Source organism: Cinclus cinclus, chromosome 2 (assembly GCF_963662255.1).
Source record: "Cinclus cinclus chromosome 2, bCinCin1.1, whole genome shotgun sequence".
NCBI classification, from domain to species: Eukaryota; Metazoa; Chordata; class Aves; order Passeriformes; family Cinclidae; genus Cinclus; species Cinclus cinclus.
This window is the reverse complement of record NC_085047.1, coordinates 1763362-1779849: the sequence shown is the minus strand read 5'-3', so window position 1 is coordinate 1779849 and position 16488 is coordinate 1763362. Positions and strand designations below refer to the sequence as shown.

Here is a 16488-nt window from a genome sequence, read left to right as displayed (position 1 = left end):
CTAAAAACCCCACAAACCAAAACTCGACAAACACCAGTTACAGACTCCGAATAAGCAGGGCTTACAAAGAGAATCACAGAATTGTTTGGGTCGGAAAATCCAGCTACAAACCCCTGCCATGGGGCAGAGGTGTTGGAAAACAACTCCTATCACCAGTGGACAGCAATCCCACATCAAGAACAATCAGCCACGGATTCAGGACAAAGCAGCACCCTGGAACAAAGCAGGTGGTGCCGCATGGGATAAGCCAGCCCATAAAACCAATTGCACCTTAGATGCTATTGAGCTTAATAAACTGCTTCTAAATTATTAGATCTGGCCTGATGTAATATCCCTGGTCTGCCTTCAGTAACAATCTATAGGTTTATTGCATTATGAATTAGAGTCAACACCTGGAGCAGGGTACAAATTAAAGGTCTGCTTTGAAAGCAGAATTACCATAATGCCATGAACAGTGACACATTGCATCTCCCTTCTTTTACTCTCTATTACATTGTGCTTTAATTTTACAATAAGGATCCTGCAGCTTGTGAATCTTCCCTCCAACAGCATCTTTTTAAATCAAATTATCTTTCTCTGCTGGCTGAGAACACCGGGGTTTTCATGACCAGAAAGGTTTTCCAAAAGAATCATTATAATCAACAACTTCACACAACATCTAAGCATCCCTATTTTATTTTTGCCCCGACCCTGCAGTTCAGAAACAGGGAAAATCTGGAATTTTTCAGGAGTTCACAGCCATCTCCCTGCTTGTAAAAGGCACAATACTCTTTGTGAGGCCTGAAAACAACTTAAAATATTTCTTGCTCAGGTTGACACCACTACAGGGTCCTGCACTTGTTACAGATGAGAGCAATTGCATCAGGATAACCCAACCCATCCTATTTTCCCCACCAGCCTTCTCATGGTCCCTACAGGAAAACCAGCATTTCCAAGAGGAGACTGATCTGAGTAAGTTGGTTTTCAATATTCACAAAGCCTCCGAAGAGATAAACAGTGACCCTGAGTTTGTCTTTCATGCTCAGAGGCCACAAAACCAAAGCCTCTGTTCAGACAGCAAATCAATCCTGACGCCCTCTCCAGATCTCTGAGAAAATTAAAATCATTTTTAAACCTCAGCAAACTCTGACATCTGGAATTTGACTGCAAAAGGACCCCAAGGAGGATAAATAGCTGCAATTTTGCAGGCAGCAGTGACAGCACACAGCTACAGAGGACTCCTTTCCTACCACTGGAAATGGTTAAATTCGTATTTAAATCGCCCTCCTCCCACCAACTTACATGAAAGCAAATCCACTGTAGAAAGTTCTAATAAATAAAAAGCAGCAGCCAAACACACAAGGAGCACATGATTTATTTCACAGGCTTTCCTCACAAGTGTCAGTGTCCCTACATAGTAAACATGGCTTAATAATAGAGTTGAAGTCCTCCTTAAGCAAAATTTCAGGAGGCCAAGGGAAACAAACCCTAATTCTATTTCAACCCAGAGCTGTGATGACACACAAAAAGTGTTTAAACAAAGCTCAAGATGTCCATACATGAATTATTAAACTCGATGTCTCTTTTCCACCAGTGCAAAGAGCATTGCAACCCAACCCCACAAGCAAGGCAAGAGTCCCAAAGTTGGGCAGTGCATGAATTGAATTATTTTTCCTCAAAGTATGTCCACATACTCGTTTTTATCCCCTTACTAACTCCTTCCTGGTCATCTTCTGAGGTGTTTGTAGAAGGTGGAGCCTGCCAAGATCAAGACCTCCATTAAAAAGGCACCATAATTCAGAAAATACCCATTTTCCACCTAGGAAATGACTTTCCAGAGGTAACTGGGTGGCATTTAATGCATCTCCTGATTCCAAAGGCATCCTCAAGCTTTAACCTGCTGCAAGGAGGACAAAACATGTCCAGAGAAAGCAATGATATCTGAAATTTTAATTTTTTGCTCTCCACCCAATTTTAACACCCAGCAGCCTCTGAGCAAGTCAGTCCTGAAAAAGTAAAATAGGAAAGAAAAAAAAAAGAGAAAACCACAAATAGAAGAAAGAACACACTCTGCCTGTTTCTGACAAGTACCATGAAAGTCACCCAGATCTTTTCTTTATAGATCTCAAAGCAGGGCAAAATGAAATCCCTTTCTTAGTCTGGTGTTGTCTTTTAATCAGCATCATCAGGGAGAAGAGGACAAGAACTCCTTGTTCTCAGCCAGCTCTAGTGGAGAAGAAATATCTGAGTTGCCTTTGAGCAGTCTAATGTTGCTACAGCTCTTAGGAAAGGGATTTTGGCTATTTCTCTCCTTTCAAGCAAATAGAAGAAATGAGATCACAGAAAGAGGAAGAAAAACACAGCAGGTTAAAAAGGGAGGAAAAGAGGTGTGTGCCAATTGAATAAAAACCACAAAGCGACATGAATCATTTTGCTGCCAAGAAATGGGGGGGAAAGGAAGAAAAAAGTTCACTCAGGGCAAGATTAGCTGTTGAACAAGCCCATGCTGGTGGAAGCAATGCAGAAGTGGAGAAATTGGAGTTTCTTTTCTTCCTGTTGCTTTTTCTGTCCTCAGACGCCCTGGAGGCTTTCAAGTCACTGTCCCCTCACCCATGGCCATCCCCACAGAGCATTTCAGCACCAGGGCTGGGAGAACTTTCTCCTGGACCACATTCACCTCCCCAACTTCCCTGCAGGCTTCTGAAGAAGGCAAGACCAGAAATAGCTTTAAAAACCATTACTGCCACCTCTGAAAAACCCTTCAATCAGTGGTAAAATTGTAACAGAGGCTTTAGAGCCATTTCAGCTTTTTACCTCTCTAATAGCTTTAAACATTGGTTGCAAGTGTTGAAAATCTCAAATTTAATTTGTTTTCAAGCCACAAAGGCACGGTACTAATAAGAAGCTGAGGGCTGGCTTCTCATAAAGCTGTTTTAGTGCTCATAACCACTTAATGTGCCAACACCAGCAGATGCTTCCCAGATTCTCCCTGGGGTGCAATACCCAGGTTGTTGCTGGGATCCATTTACAAAGCACAGGTAAGAGCAGCATCTCAAGGGTAAAATGACTACTCCCATTTGGAGGTAAGCCAGAATTGAAGACAGGAAGACAAGTCTTCATATCCAAAGCTGTCCTGTAGTGCTTTACAAGCCCTCAATAATTAGAAGGGGTGCAAGACTTGAAAATAAAAGAGATCCAAGAGCATCTCATGCACAGCGAAGGAAGAAGCCCAAAAAGGGCTCAGAAAAGCAACCAGAAATTCCCTCCAGCCTCCACTCCCTGCAGTGCCAGACTGCCCCATCCATCAGGATTGAGGTGCCTGCCCAGCATCTTTCTGAAGGGAGTGACAGGAGCATTTCTAGGCAGCACCTGACTCGAGGTGAGCCCATCCATCATGGATGGCAGCCCCGAAGGCAAATGCATTCCCTTGGGATGCCACTGTGGGCAGCTTCCATGAAATGACAGGCTGGAGAACAAGTGGTAATTGATAAGGAAAACAATTTGGGAGCACAGGCAGTGTATTAAGTCATGAATCACACCCAGACACAGGGGGCAAAGAACTGCTCAACTTTAACCCTGTTGCAAAATATAATTGTTTAGCAGCAGTTGTCAGTTGATTTAATACCTTAAAACATCCTGACAGCTCTGCGTGGCCTGGGTCACTTCTCCATCAGTTTACCCCAGCTGCAGCTGCTTTAATGCTCTCACATAGATCTACTTTGAAGGAACTAGTTCAGGCCAGGAAAGCTTTGTTTCCAAAAGCAGAAAAAATGTGTTTTCCTGAATTTTGCAGGATTTTCTAGAAAAGGAGTAAGAATCGTGGAATCATACAATAGTTTGGGGTTGTAGCCCAATAGTTTGGGTTAAAGCTCATTCAGTCCAACCTTCCCCAGCAATGAGCAGAGACACCTCCCACTGTCCCAGGTTGCTTCAAGCTCTGTACAGCCTGGCCTTAAACACTCCAGGGATCCAGGGGCAGCCACAGCTTTTCTGGGCACCCTGTGCCAGGAACTCACCTCCCTCCCAGGGAACAATTCCTTCCCAATATCCCACCCATCCTCGCCCTCTGGCAGTGGAAGCCATTCCCTGTGTCCTGTCCCTCCATCCCTTGTCCCACGTCCCTCTCCAGCTCTCCTGGAGCTCCTTTAGGCACTGGAAGGGGACTGAAAGTGTAAAATGCCACTTCACTGACATGAAGAAGAAACATTAAATTGACACCTTTAAAGCCAAAGACTGGTGAGGTAAGGGCCAGACCCCAAGCCTGTGTTTAATTAATCTCATCATATCCATCATTCAGGGCTTTTAGTACAATTAAAACAAGCAAAAGCCCAGAGGAATACCAAATATTATGAAAAACAGCACACAATGGCAAATCCCAGAAAACCGAATAAGGAACTTGGGTTGAAAGGAACCACCAAATGCAAAACATTTGGGTTTATATCACCCAAGAAGTGGTGACAGTTCAGCGTGTGAGTGGTTGAATTAAGAGCATTATCCTACACCTAAATCAGTGCTTGGGGGATTGAAAGCACAACAGATCCATTGCATCAGCTCTGCCTACATTCCAGAAGCAGGAAGAGGAAAGGCAAAGCTCCTCTGACTGCTTTGCTGCCTGAATTATGATGCTCTCAAGAGGCGTCCAGGCTGCCATGTCGCACTGCTGAATTACAAGCCCCTTTTCCCAGCACACTTTTATCTCCACGGATGGAGTGCTGGTACAGAATCCCAAGGGAAATACCCCTCATTAGTTCCTCTGACCCCACTGAACCAGGTCTGCTCTAGCTGGAAATGAGTTTGAGTGCCCTGCCTGCATATCCCCCTCTTAGGGACGGGCTTCTGCAAAGATGCACAACAGAACCAGGTCCAGAAAACAGCTCCCAGTTCCTTCTTCTTCCAGTTCCCCCCAGTGCAGCTCATTTTGGGCTGTTATGGCAGCAGGTCTGAGATGGAAATGAGAAATGAGGTGAGGGGAAAAGTGAGAGCAAGGGAAAAATAGAAAGAAAAAAAAAATAAAACCAAACATACTGAGATTAGCATTTCTTACAACCACAGAATGGATTGGGATGGAAGAGACCTTGCTGGTGTCACCACTGAGGAATTCTGAATCCCTGGGATCATCCTTCTCCCTGCTACATGAGGCTTCCTGACAGCACCAACCACTGCCCATTGCTTTGGAGGTGAGGCGCTGGGGCTGATGTCAGCAGGAATCACAGCAAATTTTTGGGGTTGCTGGGTGTTCTCTCCAGCTTTAGCAACTTTTCCTTCAAATCCAGGGTCTGAATAACATTCCAAGCGGCCCCTGACCTTTTTAGAGGTGATTGATTGGCTCCTATAGCAGTTACTTAAAGAATTTCTAATTCCTTCCCAAAATCCCATCTATTTCCTCTGTCAGTGGGAAGCCATCCTCTGTGTCCTGGCACTGCAGGCCTTTGTCCAAGGTCCCTCTCCAGCTCTCCTGAAGCCCCTTTAGGTATTGCTTTGTAATTAGGAACAGTTGCAAATCTGAAACTTGTGAAAGTAAATACCACACTCACATCAATCTATTCATTAGTTATTCCCACCGAAGACAATTAAAATCCTGAAGTATAAGAAGAGGCTCACTCCAGCAAAAGACAACTCTGAGCAGAATTTGTCTTCAATCACAAAGAAATTAATTTTCCAGCTATTCCTATGTTCAGCCCTGTAGCCTGATCCCAGTGAAACTGGTACTAAGAGACCAAAATAAAAGCAGAGGTAGCTTTAAATTTTTTGGCTGCCATTTCAGCCCAGGCTGAGCAGAAGGATGCTTTTTATTCGATTTTCTCTGTCTCCTTTTATACAACACACCAAGGCACCTCCTATTTGGTTTAATATATTTGCAGAGGGCAGACTGGCCCCATCCCTAAATCCTTCCATCACTAGACCAGTAATAAAGTTTGAAGTAGTGGCAACCCCAGTTTTCAACAGCTGCTGTTGGTGAATATTAAGTGTAACTTCAGAACCACTTTTCTTTCAAATTAATGCCCACATTCCACAATCGTAAGCTGTCCAACTCAAAGAAAGCAGGAAAATCAATTTTTTACTTATTCATCTGTAGCCTGTTCATCACAAAACAAAAACCAACCAACCAAAAAAAAAAAAATAGTCAAGCAACTGCAGCAGAAATCGAGCAAAAATACAGCCAAAAAAGTAATGATCCTGAATTAATTTCTACTCCCAAGCAGGTAAGCTCTGTCTGAGTCCTACAAAAGACTCAGACCACCTGAGCAATATCCTAAATCAAAAGGTACGTGAAAATACAATATATGGGAGGAGGTCCCTGGGACCATCTCAAATTCTCCATTTCTCAGAGGGATTGTGCTCAGGAATAACTGCAATGCCTTTTTATCTCTCTGTGTCCATGTGTCCACCCAAAGCAACCTCACTAGAAAACATGGTTTTTTTTTTTTTCCCAATTAAGATACTTGTCAAATTTTATCTATTGAACTTGAGAGGTTTCTCCAGTCACTCTTCAGGCTAACTGATGGACATCAGTTAATTAAAATCAAGAAGAACAGACAACCATTGGATCAGATTGGATCTGACTACTGGACTGTTTTATTTCCTTGCTCTCCATCCTCCTTTCCTCTTCCCCAGGCTGTAACTTAAGTTTTTCCACAGTCTTCTTTCACAGTATCCCACACTGGGTTGGGTTGGGTTGGAAGGGGACCTTCAGTGCAATCAATGCCATAGACAAGAACACCTTCCACTATTGTGAATAGTGGAATTCCTCCCTGATACCCAACCTGTATTCAGCCCTGGACGGCCCCGAGGCAGGAGTGAGAAGAAAGGAGCCCTGATCTCCTGCTCTCCCCAAAGCCCATCCCTGTGCCCAGGCACAGACAGGATGTCGGGCAGCACGACCTCCAGTCTGACCCAGCTGGCAAACCCTGAGGGCTCACATCCTGCTCCACAAAGTGCTGCCCCATCAAAACACAGACTTCTTTATCCCACAGGATGGTCCAGAGGGCACAGACACATCTGGTAACAAAAGCCACTGAATGGGCTAATGTGCCAAAGGCTTTCTGCCCCAGCTCTGGTGGCAACCCAGTGACCTGAAGGCCTAAGATAAAAAAAGAATTGGAGCAAGGCAAAACTGAAGTGCCTCTCTTTCAAGGGGAAAATTGATAAAATCAGGGTCTTCCCCAGCCTCCACAGGCGCAGCTGACATCAACAGAGCCTGTCTGAAACAGTGGACATGTCAGATTTACCAGCATGAGGTTAGGGCTTGGCTTCCCAGAAACAAGGGTGCACTTGTTCCTGCGTCTGCCAGACAAGGGGATGTTTTGTGCAAGTCAAAGAAATCATGTCTTTTTCTAAACCTTGACATATGGAAGGGATTTACCTATTTTTCCCTAAGAGAGACTTAAATGGGTTCAGTGCACAGCCAGAGAGAAACCAAATGAAGCCACAAGGCCCAGCAGCAGCTGAGTGTCTAAAGCCAGCATCCTTCTGGAGAGGAGGCAGAAGCTTGGCATATTTATTCATTATTATTTTTTAAATCTCAAGGGTGAAGAGCAGGGGGAAGAAAATAAACATTCAGCCATCATGGGAGTAAATGTAAATGCTGGAATTGGCTAATCACACAAAAACTTGGATATTTCAAACCCAGCACACAACAGACACTGATCCATCATAGGCTCCACTTTGCCTTTTGCTGTTTACCCCTTACTTCTGGCTGGAGAAGCAGGAATTCCTAATGGCTGCAGACAACAGCAGCAAAATAGTTCGGTCAGACTTGAGCACACATCTACTAAATCCTGGAGACACATAGAGAGCAATTCTGCATCAACCTCAAGGGGAAAAAAAACAGTGAAATGAGAGATCCTTTTCAGACACTGTTCAGCTGAACCCCCATTTCTGATACGACCTGAGGCTCTTGAGCGTTTTGGGGAAGGAAAACACCCAGACAACAAGGCACAGTCACAGAGGGGTGGTTTGCTCAGGATGTGGGGTGGTTTGAGTGGTGACAAACCAGGCGTGGCAAGCAAAGCCTCCAGCAAGGTGCCACAGCAAGTTCTGAATTACAGGAACCAGGTTTGTGTTTTTTCCAGAAAGGCCACAGAAAGTCATATCAAAAAAAGTCAAATGTGAATGGACAGCAGTGAACGAGAATGAAAGAGCTTTGTGGTGAAAGGAGCAGTTTGGGGCAGCGGAAGAGGCAGCACTACCAACACCAGAAATGCCCACCTCTCCCCCCAAGCATCATTAAATGGGATTTTGGAAAGGAATTGTTCCCTGGCAGGGAGGGAAGGCCCTGGCACAGGGTGCCCAGAGAAGCTGTGGCTGCCCCTGGATCCCTGCAAGTGTCCAAGGCCAGGGTGGGTTGGGCTTGGAGCAATCTGGGACATGGAAGGTTGGGATTACCTCATCTCTATGGTCTCTTCCCACCTAAACCATTCTGCGATGACAGTCAAGAGAAGGGCTGGTTTCTGCTGGAAGGGATGAGGATACACGTGTCTTTCCTCTCCCTTTGCTAAGCATTTAGCTGAGCTGATCCCATTGAAATGGTTGGGAATTTGAGTCCAGCAAGGACACTTGGTACAACAGGGATGTTAAAGTCACCAGACTCCTGCTGTTCACATCACCCTCAAATCAAGAGCTTGGTGCCTGCCCAGCAGCCTCAGACACCCAACTGGATGGGCAGGGAGGTGAGAGCTGCTCTCCTTGGACCCAGGGCCACCTATGGCACAGGCGGCATGATTTGAACAACCACCCAAACTCTACTTGTTGGTCAGCAGCACTGCTTTTTGTCACCCAAAAATCAACCTTGACTTTAAAACTGCTTTCAGGAGAGCTCACAAGAAAGCTGATTCAGTTTCTAAGTCACAGGCTGCAAGTGCACACTTCAAACAAAGGCTCAGTTGTTTCATTTTTTTTGTTCCATAATTCCCCCTGGAAAAGGGCCTCATTTGACTTCACTGAAGTCAATTGACTCTCAAGTGCTTGCTGACATCATCTGCAAACAAGCATCTGCCAAATAAAGGCTCAGAACTGCACATCAAGTGGAAATGATGGGTCCAGACCATTTCACCAGCTTTTCTTTTAACACCTCACTGTAGGCAGGGCACAATGGCAAAAAACATAATTTTCAAGGTTGAGATGAGTACCAAGAATCAAAAAACAATTAGGAGCTCCAGCCATGGACAAGCACATTTCCAACTGCTGGTTATACCCTTGAAATCCCACTCTGGAGCTTGGAAGCAACCTGGAGAAAAAGCTTAAATCTGCAACCAAACACTCCTAAATCCAAGTCTCCTTTCCCAGAAGAACACACAAGACAGTAAATAAAAATCACAGATCAGCTTTGCAGCCAACAAAGCAGAGTCATTATATTTTTCAGCCTTGCTTATCAATTTTGTTAGTAAGGCGTGTCAGCAGTACAGACGTTCCCAATTCCTAAAACCAGAAGCATTCCTGGAACCCAAGCACTTTGGATCCCCACCCAGACTCCACAGGCAGCAGAGCCCTCTCTGAAACAGCAAACTGGCAGATGACTGAAATGCCTTGTGACCAGTGCCAGGAAAGCCACACCTCATGTATTTTCAAGTTGTTTCCTTCCCTGTTGACCATTATTTCAGATAGGGGCACTTGGCAAGGGCCTGGAATAATAGGACAGATGAGAATGTCTTTAAACTGATACAGAGTGGGTTTAGGTGGGCTATTGGGCAGGAATTGTTCCCTGTGAGGGTGGGCAGGCCCTGGCACAGGGTGCCCAGAGAAGCTGTGGCTGCCCCCGGGTACCTGGCAGTAGCCAAGGCCAGGGCGGATGGGGCTTGGAGCACCCCGGCATAGTGGAAGGTGGAATTAGGTGGTCTTCAAGGTCCTTCCCAACCTGTTCTATGATCTAATTCCAGACTGGTTCCTTCCCCAGCTTCCACCTCTTCCTCTGCACACCCTTCTGAAGGATCATCCCCACAAACTAACTCTGCTCCTTCCTATTCCCTTAATTTCATTCATTTACTCCCGCTGGGGCCAGGTTTCCTTCTTATCTCATTACTTTCTGTGGTCATTTTGGAACCACAAGCATCCTTGAGGTACTTCCACAAAGTTTACTTTTATGAGAGATGGAAAAAATACTTTCAACTTGGAGAGGAAAAAAAGAAACAATTATAAAAAGCTTTTTCCATGGGCCCCTGCACTCTCCCAGTGCATCCAGGTACCCAGCAAGGACACACTGCAAAGCTGCTCTCCAACATTTTCTGCTCTGTCACAGCCCAGCTGTCCTTGGATCTATTCCAGGACACCTGGTAATTCACAAGAGGGGCTGAAAAAGCAGAGTTGGTGAAGTAGGAGACTGGCAAATACAACCCCAAATCCAAAGTAAATCACTTGAGTCCAACTCAAGGGCAACAAGGTCGCATTCACTTCCCTCTGGGTAAGGAAAATGAAGTCTTCTCTGGAAAAGGGCCACAACTTTTCACTATTCTGTCAAGATCAGAGAGAGAACTTCTGACAGTGAGACTCCCACAAGTCAGACTTCCATGATGCCAGTGCCATTTCACTTTTCTCATCTTCTATCCTCAAAATTCACGCTCATGGCTCCACACATGGGAAAGGAATAAACATCTGAGTAAAGAGAGACAATTAACCTGGGATTAACAGGAACACAGGTTCCCATTGCTTCTTTGGAAAAAGGAGTTATATAATTCAATTGTAAATGTCTAACTACAACAACAACTACACATCTGAGAGGAAGAACATTTGTTTAGAAAAGCAAGCGAAAAAGCCACCTCATTTTACCCCTTCTGGGAGGGAATTCAGAAAAATATTGTATCTTGATGCTGTGTAAACAATCTTCAGCAATAGCTGTAAGACTGTTTCGGTCACAAGCCAAAATCTGCCACCAAGCAGCTGCTGTGCAGAAAATTAACTGTATCCCAGTCAAAACCAGTATAGAGAACTCACAGTGAGGTCTGGAAAGGCTTTTCCATATGGGTTAAATCGGGAGTTGATTGAGCATATTCAAACCAGAGAGATTTTAAAAGAGTGGCTGCACCTCTTTCCTTAGACTGGAGGAGCATTGCTGTACCCAGGTGTCCAAGGGGAAGAAATCCCTGTAAAAAAAACAGGCCTGGCTCTAAGGGACCATGGCCCAAAAATCCCACCTCACCCCCTCTTCTTGCCCCTTTCTCCAGATGCAGCTCAGCTCAGTGCTGGCTGTTCAGAGCCCAAAGCCATGTTTTGCAGATGCTTTGCAGTAAAAAACCTTTGACACCTCTAAAGCTTTATAAATCCCAGGGCACATTAATCACCCAGTCTGAGCCCATAATCCCAGCCCAGGCCCCACAGTCAATGGGTTTTGCAAACTCTCCTCCACAGGCATTCTGCCTCTATCAGGACTACACCAGATATTCAGCATTAGTCAAACATCCTCACCCTGGAAATATTTAGGGTGCACTACAACATAAGGCTCTAACAATGTGGCTCTCCTCGGGTTTCCAGGACTTGGGATTTCCCATTCTTTGAACCAGCTTTGCTGAAATAGGGAGCCTCTTTGACACCAAACAAGCAGGTTCATACCAGCCTTTCCAGGAGCTGTCTGAGGATGTGGAAATCCAAGAGGAGCAACCTCTTGACAGGTTAATCCCAGTTCCTGAGGCTGGAACACCTGTCTGTTCTTTGCCAGTCCAGGATCGTGCTCTAAGAGAGGTCTTGCTCCTTCATGAAGGTCAAAACCTGCTATTCCCAGTTAAAGCCAGTAACACTCTGCAAAGACTGGTCTGAAGGCACTGCACAAAGCAAATGCAATTCCTGCCTGGCTCAGCTCTCACAGCTTCCCTGGACAATCATCCACCTCACAGCCCCCCTGCAAAGTGAAGGGCTCACAGGTGAATTTTAAAAGATGTCTAAGCGAGGTGTAAACCCCTAAACACAGCCTGGTTTTGCTTTAATTTCCAAGCATCACAGGGGAAAAAAATAATAGAATCCTGGAATAGGAATAGTTTGGGTTGAAAGGGACCTTTAAAGATCATCCCCTCCATGAGGGGACACCCTCAGGAACAATAAGGAAAAAACACTGATATTTAATAGAATGTTTGGATTTCCCTGCATTTAGCCCATCAAGCCAACAGGATTGGACACATCCGTTCATGGGGACTCAGCTCTGAATCACTGGTCACATCCCACACGCAGCATCCAATGCTTCAGTGCCCAGCCTCAAATCAAACAACCTTGAAAGAGCCTCTTTCCCTTAAAAGCTCCTGTGCCCTCAAGGCCTACGGTCTGGAACACCCACAAATTGGAAAAAACACACGGAAAAGGGCAAATTAAACCATCTTCTATCTAATAGCAGATTTCAGCAAAGCAAGCAATTTCTGTGACCAGTGACCCCTGGCCTTTTGGGAATCAGCCCTGACAAAGTCCCAGCTCCAAAGCCTGTGGCTTAGATCATCTGTTCAGGTCATTCCCCAGCTCTGGCCAAGCAGGAATTACAAGAGCATTTCACCAGAGAGTGAATTAATACACGCAGCCCAGACACAGCACTGCAATTCATTATGCTGATGGATCACAGCTCCTCATTTATCTTTGCACAAAGAGACCCCAAAAAGCCACCAGAAGCCTCAGTCGGAGGTCATGTGATGCATTTAACCAAATGGACTATCTTGAATCACACACATTTCACTTGAAGGGCATAAATACTGACAGGGACTGCCCAATTCATAGGAAGGGGTTGAGATATCATTTATAGATTTGCAGCTACATGAGCAGCAGCAGATAAAGACAGGGAGAGGCTTTATTGGATATTTCCCGTCATCTCCCCTCCCAGACCCTCACGGTTCAGACAACGTGCAATTAAGAAGAGGATTAGATTTGTGATAGAAAGAAAGACCATGCTTTGATAGCTCAGCCCAGCCAGTGAATAAAAGTGGCTTCATCTTTTTATTGGGTAGATTTAAAAATTAACCTTGTCCCCTCTCCCACACAGGATGATTTCCAAGGTGGGATATTTTCTGTGCATAAACAACAGGGGTTTGGAAGCAATTAAAAAATGCTTCCATAATATCCTTTGTTGAATATATGATGAACAAGTTATGGTAGATCAGAAATTCCTTCCTCATACCAGCTACAGAGATTATAATGATCTGAATCCCAGCAAGAACATTTATCCTCCTTCACGTGTCTTTCATTTTAAAAAAGCATTATTTTTTTTTTAAAGTGAAAGGGGGTCTTGCCATTACACCTGAGGGCCAACAACAGAAAAAAGGAATTCTGTAAATGTTCAGAATTTTAAAAGGAGATCAGAGTATATTGTCTGTGTACCTTCAGCCTCTCTCTTCATTCTCAAAGGTCAGAGAAAAACAAAGGATCATGACAATTGCAGCAAGCTGTCTCTCCAAAAAACCCTAGAACTCAGGTGACCAATTAAAATTCTCATTTTCATGTAAACTTTTAACGTAGAGTAGAAAGCTTTATGTGCAAGCACGTAAAGGAAAGAGAGGAATCATTAAAATTATGGCTGTGGAGGTGCAGCACAATTCAGACAAGAAATATTCACACACACCAGCTGAAGATACCATGAAGGCTTGGGTTGTGACCCAAATTTGGGTGAAAACCTTTTATTCTGGTGAGTTTGATGTTTTAACAAGATAGCAGATAACACAGCCTGCAGCTCATTTTAGGCTTTCTTCTCCTACTCCTGTCTCCATCTCTCTTTTGCCAAAGTGGAAGAGTTGAGGCCTCACACAGACTTTAAAAAGACCAGCTCAGACTGGACATAATTTTAAGCCTGGATCAGCTACCTTTAAACACAATTCATTCCTTTCCAGCACTAGCAAAAACGAGTGGAAATTCCAAGCAGACTTGGAAAGCTGCCACCGATATTTTTTGTAACACAAGCAGAGACAGATTTCACTGAAAAATTTGTGGCAACTTTTCTGCAAATTTTTAGCTAAGAACTGTAATGTTCTGCTGGCTCAAAGTGGTCACCCTGACTGAGCTGGCCAGGCTGAAAGCAGAGGGGAAACAGCACCAACATTCTTACTTTGCAAAAGGAAATTTGTTTTAGGCTGCACAAACTCAAGCAGTGACTTTCCAATGCACAGCCAAGCTCCACCACCAACAATGGCTGCAATTCACAACCAGGAGCATTTCTGGCACAGGATCTGCCACACTGCCATGTTTGCTCCTTCATGGCTGCTTTTCTAAGAGGAAAAGCACTCCAGAGCCAAGAAGATCCCTTGTTATAGACTTAAACACAGAACACAGGAGCCAAGTGATAGGAGAGCAAAAATTAAGCATTCAAAAGGCATCCAAAGGGTCCTCTGGGAGCGATTCCAGATGAAATAAGATTTAAAGAAGAAAAAAACCCCCAAATTTAACTTGTAAGCACACTTTAAAAAACCATCCCAGGCAACATGGGAGTATAAGAGAACAGTAAAACAAAATCCTTACCCAGATGATGCAACAGGGCGGTTTTGACAGCGCTATTTTCACACTTCCCTTATCAACACATCACAGGACCTCATCTCAGAGCCCAGAACAAGAGGGGAGGTGCAAGTCGAGCCTCATTGCCTGGATTCCCTCTGCCAGAGCTCTTACAATCTATATTTATCCAGGGGAGGGAAGAGTCACCTCCAACAGTTTTCTCATTTACACTCAGCTTGCTCCTGCCTTTCAGCAAACCCCTGAAGGGTTTGGGCTGGAAGGGACCTTAAGGCTCATCCATTCCCACCCTGCCGTGGACAGGGACACCTTCCATTATCCCAGGCTGCTCTAAGTCCTGTCCAGCCTGGCCTTGGACACTTCCAGGGATCCAGGGGCAGCCACAGCTTCTCTGGGCACCCTATTTCCCTATTTACAAACTCACTGTCACACATAAGAACAGAATCATAAAGGTTGGAAAAGACCTCAAAGATCATCAAGTCCCTTCTGGGACCAAATATCACCATGCCCACTAAAACCACACCGCAAAGGCAGAGATGCTGCACAAACACAGGACCTGCAAATCCAGCCAAGGGTGCTGCAAACACCAGCAGCACACAGAGCAAGGAGTGAAAAACCACAAGGAAAGTGTTCCCATTTACTACAATATAAACAGATTTGAGCACATTCAATCCCCAGAGCTCCGTGACCAACCTCGCTGTGCCCACCTATACATCAACCACACGGGGAGGACCTCCTTCCACGGTCAACAATTCCCACCAAACATCCAAGCTAATAAATCAGAAAAAAAAAAATCAAATATGTAATACTTTCAACACATGCCAACATGACAGGGAAGAGGTGCCAGGCAGCTGCTGTCCCTGCTCACCTTGGTGGTGTCATCATGTGACCGCTGGTACCGTTTCCAGCGGCAGCCGTAGATCCCGGTCAGACAGGACAGACATAGCTGGGGCTCGTAGTACTGCAGGGGTTGGTGTTTAACCATGCTCCTTCCAGCCCCTCCAGAGCCAGCTACCACAGATCCATCAGCTCCTGGGAGCGCCCTAAGGCAAAGGAGAGAAAAGAACGACAACAACAAAAGGAAATTAAAATCCCGAGCGATATTTCAATACATTTACAAGCAATTTAATAATTAACTGTGTCCTCTGGCTACGGAGAGGAGGGATGAGAATTGGATGTATTCCCAGCCCTGCCAACATTTCCCACTCGTAACTGAGCAAGACCAAGAAGTTTAATTAGTTTGCAAGTTTTATTTCCTCGTGAAGCTTCTCCCACACCACCAAAAGCAAATGTGTTCACAGGAGTTATCTGCTGGGAAAGCCACATGTGGACAAAACCAGGAGGATGATGATCTGGAGCCCAGGTGATTGGGTTTTTATGAATGACTGAAGCGTAAAGAGACAGAGCCACTGCAAGAACAACCTGAAAATCGATTCAGAGACCTCCACAAAGCTGAAGCCAAGCCCAGCTAAAGCAGTTTATCATCAGCATCACATGGAGCCTGCAAAACAGTCCCAGACAAGGAACAAACACTTCCATGCCTCCTGCAGAAGGGGCATCACAGAATCAGGAACTATCCCGCATTGCAAGGTATCCAAAAAAAGGATCAAACTTCTGGCCCTGCAACTTCAAGAATATAGAATGCAGCATGTGTATACACAAAAATATATAATATAGATATTACCCTCTCCCTTTAGAAACCTCTCAAGCACTCCCAGGGATGCAGAGCTGGGTGCTGTGCTTGATCTCACAGGTTTTCCACAGCTTCTTGCAGCACAGATGTGCACCCACAGCCCCACACACTGCTGCTGTGTGCATCATCAGTGGGCTGGAGTGGAGTCTGACAGCAGCTGAGCTTGCACAGTGCTTGCCCACCTTTCCCAAGAGTGCAGAATTGTGTGCAGGGTGAGTGGGCAGTAAATCCTACCCTCTCCTGGGGAAACGCTTTGCTTCCTTACATGTGGCATTCCCAGGGCTCAGGTCTTGGGAAAAGCTGTGACAGCTGAGCAGCAACATGCTCGCTGCCATCAGCAAAGCATGGCCGGCCTTAGGGAGATAAACCAGCCACCCAAAAGCTCTTCCTTGACACATCCCACGGAAGGAAGC

At 45.2% G+C, this 16488-nt stretch overlaps 1 protein-coding gene across 1 annotated transcript in view; it reads right to left on the bottom strand.

Moving 5' to 3' along the window:
- Window positions 1-15367, bottom strand: part of GDPD5 (glycerophosphodiester phosphodiesterase domain containing 5) — a 59686-nt gene extending 44319 nt beyond the window's left edge. Inside the window, exon 1 of the mRNA XM_062515292.1 lies at window positions 15251-15367. Within this exon, the coding sequence (XP_062371276.1) occupies window positions 15251-15367 (117 nt within the window). The remainder of the gene's footprint in view (window positions 1-15250) is intronic.
- Between the last annotated feature and the right edge of the window lie 1121 nt (window positions 15368-16488).